The sequence below is a fragment of the Pteropus vampyrus genome, unplaced genomic scaffold, assembly GCF_000151845.1.
Source record: "Pteropus vampyrus isolate Shadow unplaced genomic scaffold, Pvam_2.0 Scaffold464, whole genome shotgun sequence".
NCBI classification, from domain to species: Eukaryota; Metazoa; Chordata; class Mammalia; order Chiroptera; family Pteropodidae; genus Pteropus; species Pteropus vampyrus.
In genome coordinates this window covers 110879-119493 of record NW_011889245.1, presented here as the reverse complement: position 1 = coordinate 119493, position 8615 = coordinate 110879, and the positions used below count along the sequence as shown (strand labels likewise).

The 8615-nt window shown below is 59.1% G+C and overlaps 1 protein-coding gene across 1 annotated transcript in view; it reads right to left on the bottom strand.

The window, feature by feature from the left end:
- The window catches only part of LOC105306913 (CUB and sushi domain-containing protein 1-like), a 185200-nt gene that overhangs the window by 87152 nt on the left and 89433 nt on the right, over positions 1-8615 (bottom strand). Inside the window, exons 20-23 of the mRNA XM_023524454.1 lie at positions 7956-8133; positions 5782-5927; positions 4918-4998; positions 3841-3954 (exon numbers count right to left, since the gene is read on the bottom strand). Of these exons, the coding sequence (XP_023380222.1) occupies positions 3841-3954; positions 4918-4998; positions 5782-5927; positions 7956-8133 (519 nt within the window). The remainder of the gene's footprint in view (positions 1-3840; positions 3955-4917; positions 4999-5781; positions 5928-7955; positions 8134-8615) is intronic.

The following is an 8615-nucleotide window of genomic DNA, read 5'->3' as shown; positions in this document are numbered from 1 at the left end:
TGCTGTTTCTATGTTTTGCAGAAGACGGAGAAAAACTGTAAGTCGAATTACGTGCGCCGTTTTTCGCACGGCACTGGACGCTTTGTTCTTTCCAGAACTGCTCCTCGTTTTGGAGGGCGCCGGGACCTGCCGCCCCGGGAGCCGGTGTTTGGAGCCGCTGGTCTCACTTCCTGTCCCCACCCGCCGTCCACGTTGCTGCTGCAAACGCTGCCACGGACGCGCTTCCTGCCGCCGACCCGTGTCCCCGTCAGACTCACGGGACACAGAGGCTGGGCGCCCTGCCGGGGACCCTGCACCCCGCCCGCCGTGGGAGCCTCTGCGCGGGGCTCCTGCCGGCTACGCCTCCGAAGGGACCGCCACCCCGAGGCCCTCGCTGGCGCCCTGGGCCCAGACGTCTGCGGCGGTGTCCCTCCCGCCGCCTTTGAGGAACTTGAGAGAGGCTTGACCTTGACCCCGGACTTGTGCCCCTCGTGGAGCCAGGCACCCGACTGGGGAACAATGAGGCGAAGGCCTGCGACCGCGGCGGGCGTGACCGGGCGGCGAGACCGAGGACTCGGAGCGCACACGGGGCTGTCACCGGGAGGCGCCTGCGGTCGCCACAGCCGCGCGGACGCCCTGGTCAGCTCCGCTCCGCGATGGCCTCCGCCGCAGGCCGCCGGCTGCCCTCGGCGCTGCCGCAAAACAGAGCTTTCTGCCTTTTGACGCATATTCCGAAACCTGTCGATGGATCCCCGTCGTCTGTAGGATGAGGCCTCCTGACGCCAAAGGCCTTTTAAAAGGTGGCCTGGGTCAGTCCCCGGCGCCCCCAGGCGCACCCGAGGGGGCCGCGGGTGCCCCCTGCCCCCGGCCTCCCCCGCCCTGCGCCTGTTCTGGGGCCAGCCCTTCGAGCTGCTTCTCTTCACTTTCGCGAAGCCTTCCTTCCGCAACAGGAGGAGAGTCGCTTTTGTGACGTCCCTCTGTGTACGGGACCTGGCCTTCGTCCCGGGCTCCCAGCCCAGACCTGCTGCGGCCCTCGGAAGGGACGTCAGGACAGGAGGCCCTGTCGTCCCCACGGAGCCCGTTCGGATCACGCCTGAGTTTATGCTGATGAGGTGATGGGCTGGGGCCCCAGGTCGGACAGGACAGGACTGGCCGCCAGGAAGACCGCTCAGTGACCTCTGGGGGATCAGGGAGGTTTAGCTCCATAAAAACTCTTGAAAAACGAGGTCTGAGGAGCGTCAGGGCTGGCGAGGGCGCTGCAGGCCGGGAGTGGACGGCAGTGCTGGGCCCTCCCTGACCTCGGCCCTGACATCTTCAGCAGCTGCCCCACCACGTCCCTCACCCTGTCCTCTGTTATCAGCAGGTGGACATGTCAGTGTTCCCTGAGCTCTGTGACGCTGTCACCGAGGTCGAGGCCGAGGCGGGGTCACGGGAGCCTCAGACTTTAACGGCCGGTCAGAAGCAGAGACGACCACCTGGACTTGTCTCACGGGGCATTCCTGTGGGACGGAGCCCAGAGGAACGGTGCCGGCCCCAGCCAGCTGTTGCGAGAACTGAGTTCAGCTGCAGGACACCCAGCCAGTGCCACAGAGCGCGGGCGACTGCTTGGCTGCTGGTGTTGGACGGCCTTCCGGACCCTCGCTCGCTTTTCCCCCTAAATCAAGTATCCAGCGAGGTGATCTTGACCTGCCTGCGCTGCGAACTTGCAAGAGTCACTGGCTGCACGTTCCCAAGGAGCCCTCAGCCGCCCCAGAGGGGGAGACAGTTCTCGGAGCAGAACTTCCGGGGGTGGCGCTGGCGTCCGCAGACGCAGGCTCCGAGGTGATGCAAGTTTTCATCAAGAAAGTATTGGGGGCCTGGCCCCCACCTGAGCCCAACGAAGTCAATCAAATAATGGAAAAGTACTGGCAGAAAGATCCGAATTAATTGCTTGAAGAAAGTTCTCTGAGCCCCTGCTCCCTTTTTAAAATAACGAGGTGTTTAGGGAACAATGGTGACGATGACCGTTTGTTGTAAACGAACGCGCTCCGGACCTGCGCAGCGGAGAGCTCGTGTCCACAGGGCCCGGGGACCTGGGGCTCGGTGGGGACCGTGTGTCCTGTCCACAGGGCACACAGAGCACACGCGGGGGAGTGAAGCTGAGTGACACTCAGGGTGCCCGGTGCCTGGGTCCTCACTAACCGACTTAATTTAAATATGAAGTAGCTACATCAGGGGCAGAGAACGACCCGGTTATTAAGGGTTTTCTTTCTGTTTGGAGGTGGCGCATTGCATGAATACACGTTCACGCTGCCTCTACTCAGCTACACTCGCCTGGGCTCAGATCCCCTGTTCTGAGACACGCAAAGCTGAGTGTGTTGAGGTCAAAACGTGCCCTAACGTGTGAAGACTCAGTTAACTTCTCTATCAGATGGCAGGAGGACACGCGGGATCCGCCCCGCCCCTCGGGGAAAAGCCCGCACGCAGGCCGTGGCCACGCAGGCCGTGGCCGCTCAGGCGAGGCGCTGCAGCCCACCGCAGTCACGACACGGCCCTGCACCCCAGCGGCCCCCGACCCCGGCGGGCGGCCCCTCCCGTGCGGTCTCCTCCGTAGAGATGATTCGAAGGGGAACCTGCCACAGAGAGAATCTAAGTCATCATGGTTGCTTAGTAACGACTCACTGCAGACGTTCTGCAGACGTTGGAAATGGCTTCTGCCTCTCGGGGAGACCGGCATTCTGCCTCGTGGACAGAGAGCACGGGGCAGGTGACCGGAGCCTCTGAGAGAGTCATGTGGAATCAACAGGACTCCGCAACGCAGAGAAAATCGCTTTTCCCGGGGCAGATTATGAACGCGGCGAAGCACTTAAAACGATTACTCGTGTGCTGCAGGTCACGAGCGTCCAGGAAACACGCAGACGACCCGTGTCCTTACACGCGGTGCCCAGGCGCTCGCCACCTGCCCACGGCCATGTGACAGAGTCCAGACCGAGGCCCTGGCCCGTCTCCACACCGCCTGGGCCCTGTCAGGTGCCTCGCTGGCCTTAACGATGGCGATGCTCAAATCCCTTGCGATGGGGGAGTTCCACTCTTTGAAGGAACTCAACGTGCATCGTGATTTCGAAGTCGTGAAATGAAAACTGTTTTAATTTGCAGAGCTTTTTCATAGGCAAACCAGTGACACTTCTGACTCACACTGAGCCATTTCAGCTTATTCATATTTCTCCCAAGTCCTTTCTCTTCCAACAATACTTGAGCGTGGTGTCTTTTAAATGATCTCTCAAAAGTGACCTAATCGTATTAAGATCACTCGAGTGAACAGATTCAGCCTCCAATCTTGTTCTGCGGTTGTACACTGTCTGTTACTGTAAACGGCTTGTGACTATTGGTGACACGCGGCAATATGAAAAGCGTGTATTTGCTGTACGAAGCGTATGTGCATCTCAGTGTTTACACATTCTGCAGAAAAAATAGTACGCAGGAGCTAACGTGCACGCTGAAGGATTCGGAGGGATGTACACTGATGCCCACAATTTGCCTTGAAATGCATCAAAACTATCAGATAGAGGGACAGGACAGAAAGATAACAGGTAGACACGTGACAGGAGATGCACAGCACACGTCGATGGGGGGACCTAGCCGGTGGGTATGCAGGATGCCTTTTTAAATCATTTCGATTTTGCCATCTGTCTAAAACATCTGCTTTTAAACCGTTGGGAGAACGGCAGGACGTCCTGGTCGCTGTGGTTTACTCTCCAGAGCTAGCCACGCGGAAGGGACCGACGTTCCCGCTGGCAGGTGCTCTGAATCGCGGTGGGTCGAGGCCCCGAGGGAGGAGAAGCTCGGACCCCCGGGGGCCTGGGCAGGGTCAGGGGCGCGTACCTTCGCATGTGGGGACGGTGCCTTCGAACTGCAGCTGGGAGCTGAGCCGGCAGGTCAGCGTGTCTGCCCCGGACAGGGTGTACCCCAGGTGGCACTGGTACCTCACGAAATCTCCTGAAAGAGAACACACACACGCGCGCGTGGCAGTTGCGTTTCCGGACGCTCGGAGCGCGCGCGTGCACCGCACACACACGACAACCTGACAAATTCAGTCGACAGGACACACGTCCACGTGCACTTTTATACTGTTTAACAAAATATTACCATCTTCGGTTCTTCACTTATGAAAACGCTATCTCAAACTTAACCCCGTCGGTACGGAAATTACGGGACAGATTTTCTTCCTTGACTGAACGGGTCTGTGTTTGTCCCTCCCTGAGGATTACGGAACACAAGGGTGACATGGATGCTCGGGATTAGGTCGTGAAGGAGGACGGCTGACCACGACCTCGGCCTAACGGGCAGCACGTCCCTGTCACTCAGCTACTGTGAGTGCCGCTGAAGTCGGGTCATGTGGCCGGACCAGTGGTGTGACTGCGGACGGAGGATCCGTAACCGAGACCGCGGAATCCCACGTCACGACAATCACACTGCAAACACAGACGGCGGCTGCTTTCCCAGGGCAACCTGCTGGCTCTCTAATGAAACAGACCATTAACGCAGAATGACCAGGCAGAATTTCTAAATATTGTCATTAGATGTATTCGCCGACAACGCCCCAGTGTCAACGAAAGGCCAAAGTCACACTAATCATTCTTTTAGCCACAAATGGTCACGTTCCCTTGGCACATGGCTGTGTGTCCCTCACGAGACACCAATGTTGTCCCGTCTCTGAAAACTACTCAAAAGAAAAACACGAACTCGTGAACGCTCTGGGGGAGAGCGTGCTCAAAATGACCAAAGCAAACTTCAGATGGCAAAACCCGACAATCACGGAACCGCAGGAGGAAACGCATTCGGTGGACAGGCGGCCCCCGTGCGCGGCCCCGGTGGCGCTCTGGGGTGTCTCTGTGACTGCCGCGGGTGGCAGGGGGCCGGGCGTGCCCACGGCCTCACGGCGCAGGGGCGCTCGCTCACCTATTTCGTAGTCCTCATCCTCGGCGAGCATCTCGGCCCGCAGCACTGTCGGGGGAGGCTGACATCTCTTGAGCTGAAATGCTAAATGGTTCATGGAAAAAAAAAAAAAAATCAACAAAGCTGCAATGACCTCTGCTGAGCGAACACAATTATTCGGAGGGCCTTCCTCACACTCCGCTGTCACGCCCAAGCTCGCGGAAACGTCTCTATTTGTAAATCATCGTTTTATAAAACTCTCAGGCCTCCAATGCTCCCGGAATTACTTAATGCCGAGGAATGTCTCAGGTCAAAGGGGTTACGCAAACGATTTTAAAACGATAGCATTTAAGTTTAACGCCTTACGCACACGTGGCGTCTGGAAGGGACACGGACCCCCACAGCCACGTCCACACTTAGGTGTGATGAGGCCTCCGTCCTTTCTTCCGAGGGCTTCCACGGGTGGCAGTCCTCTCGAGCGACAAGGGACTGACGATATTCTTTTTTTCCCAATTACTTAGCGTTCATTCTCAAAATCTTTACAGGTTTGCTTTCGCCCCACGCGTAATTACGCGGCATCCGCTACTCTGTCTCATCTGGGAAAGGGCCGAATGTGTCCCCGTGGCTTCCACATCAGAGTTCCATGGACACTTACCTTGCAACGAGTCCAAGTTTACCGCAAATCACACTATACAACGTGAGGCAATAAAGGTATCACCGAGCAGAAAGGCGTCACAGGAAGAGCCGGCATCGAGTGCCAGAAAACCCCGAGGCTCCCCTCGGCAGCGTCGGAGGCTCGCTCGGGACCGGGCGCGTGCCAGCACCGGGAGGCCGGCCCCGGGTCCCGCGCAGCCCCTGCCCTCGCCGGCGGGGCGGCCGTGCGCTCACCGTGGAAGTTGAGGACGAAGAAGCCGCCGTTGGAAAAGTCGCTGTGGAACTTGAGCAGGACGCGGCTGCTGGAGCTGTACGCTGTCTCCAGGGCCGTGTTCCCACTGAAGACGCCGAGCTGCGGGGCGCTCTGGTCCGGCCCGTCCCTGCGGGGAGAGGCGTCTGGGCAACGGTCCTCACTGCGGCTCCCGCCAACCACCGCCTCCTGCGGACAGCGGGGCCGTCCCGGTGACGGAAGAGCGGGCTGACCCCTGGCTCCAGGGGACACGGCTGGCGCCACAGCTGACCTGGTCAGGGGCATCTGACCGACGCGGTCGCCGATTCCAGTGCCTGCAGCCCCATCGATCAGCTTCCCTTCAAAACTCCTCCTTTTAAAATCTAAATCGATGGTGCGTCTTAATTATGGGTGAGATTTATGGAGATCTTACAACTGAACTAAAATATTTTTAAAAACTGAGTAAAATAGGACTATCTTCTGGACAGCATGTTTAGAAGCAGAAGACGCTTACTGTTCCCAGGGGGGCCAGACCCCTGACCTCCCCCACAGTGTCGGACGAGGGGCGCTCGGCCGCAGCGGGGCGTCACGGAGGCCTTCGCCTCTGCCTTCTATGCGGCAGGTTGACTCGGGGGCGGCTGATGTCACGGAGCTGTCCGTCTCTGCCGCTGTTTGCTTTGCTTTTGAAGCGACAGCTGCACACGGACAGCGTGACGTGCCAAGTCCTCCACGTCGCCCCACCTGGCATGGCTCAGGTCCTTCCGTCTCCCTGCGGGACTGACTTCTCCGGCCTCGAAGGCCAGCCTCCCTCCCGCCCTTGGGGGGCCGAGCGCCCACACGACGGGGCTGGAGGTTCGGCAACCGGGGCCTGAGCCCCCGACGCTGCTTCTAAAAGCCAAGGAGAGTCCTCCGGCCCCTGGAGCCCGCGGCGTGCAGTACAGGGCCCCGTGCCGCCCGGCCTCTGATGCCAGGTGCCTGTCTCAGAGCACTCGCTGGACCGGCCAGATGTCGCCCACCCCCTGGGATTCACTGTTCTGCCTCACAGCCTTCCCAAGACCCGTCAACCCTGCCCGGACGACCGCTTCACCCACACACATGCTCACACGTGTGCACACACAGACGTGCACACACAGACGTGCACACACATACATGCACACACATACAGACACACACATACACAGACACACATGCACAAACACATACAAACATACACTCGCGCACACACGTTCTCACACCCACACATGCACACACAGCATATGCCCGTGCACACGTGCGCACACACAAAATACACACAAGCACACACATGCACACACTCACCTGCGCACACATGCACACACATGTGCGCACACATGCATTCAACACACATGCACACATACACACAGGCACACAGCGCACATGCATGCACATGCCCACAGCCTACAACATACGCACACACACATTCACACAAACACGATACGTGCACACATGTACACATGCACACATATGTGCACGTGTGCGCACACACATGCACACACACTGCGCTGTTCACTGCCGCCGCCCCCGGTCTCCACGGCCGCTTACTCTGACAGCCCGTCTGTGCCGAGCTCCCGCCCCGTGCCCGGTGGCCCACTCCGCTTCCCTGCCATCATGTCCCAGGGGATCTGCCACTGTCCACTCTCCCCACGAACTCCGGCCTCCAGAAGCAAAGGAGGGACGGTCATCCCCACGGACACGGGAGTTTCTCAAGGGGGTTTAAGTGACTGACCGAGGCTACATGATTTCCTAGGGAGGCCGGCACGGCCACGCTCGCCCCGGCCCGGTCAGTGTCCCCCCGGCCACCATGTGGAGGTCTGTGCGGCAGCGTTTATAAAGGACGGCCGGCAGGCTCTGTGTGGCGACGCTTCAGTCGTCCAGAAGCATCGCATTCTCATGGGGATGGAGGCCCCTACCAGCTGCCTCGAGCAAAAGCATCGCATTTAAACATGGAGCCCCCCGCCCCGGCGTGGCCCGTCCGCTCAGGCTGGACCCGGCAGCGCCCGGCCTCGTCCTGCGACGTCTCTGCATTCAGCGGGCAAGCGTCCCGAGTCCACCCTCCACCGCGCTTTCGTGTCTGCCACGTAAGCGACGCCCGCGGTGCTGAGGGTGGCACGTCACGGCCACGGCCGCAGCCACGGGCTGGCTCTGGGGGACCCTCTCGTACCACACGGCGATGTAGTCATTCACGGCCTCCGTCTGCAGCAAGGAGAAGTTGATGTAGACGCCGTGCCCGGGGGGCACCGTGACCAGCCAGACGCAGTCCTTCAGGATGGGGTACTCGTCGGGGAAGCCGGGGGAGTAAATGGTTCCGTTCTGAGACGTCACGTTGTACCCACAGGGGGCTGCGAGGGAAGCAGAGGAGACACAGTTGCCTTAGAAGAGACGCAGCCAGCCCCTTCCCCGACGAGAAACGACTGTGAAACCGCTCTCCGAAAATACACGATCAAAATAATCCCCCTGAAGTCTCAGAGCCCTGGAAGGGTGGGCCCTCCGAGCTATGTGTGCATTTCATACATTCGCCGAGCACGCAGAATACCGTCCCCACAGAGTCACCCTCACGTAAGCAACACGCTCACGCCCCTGGCCGGCCCGTCTTCTGTACCGAGTCGATGAGCCGCCGCGGAGCCCAAGCAAGGAATTACGTGGAAAGCAGGAATAAATTTAAAAGTGGAACTTTTTTCCTGTTTCAAGTGAGATCTCTAAAGCCTATTTAAACTGTTCGAAAGAAATGCATTTTCGTCTGTTTGCCTTGAAACAAGGGCGTTATCAATGCCTCGCGGATCTGTTCCTGGAGAAATGACATGAAACGGTTCGGATGGGACTT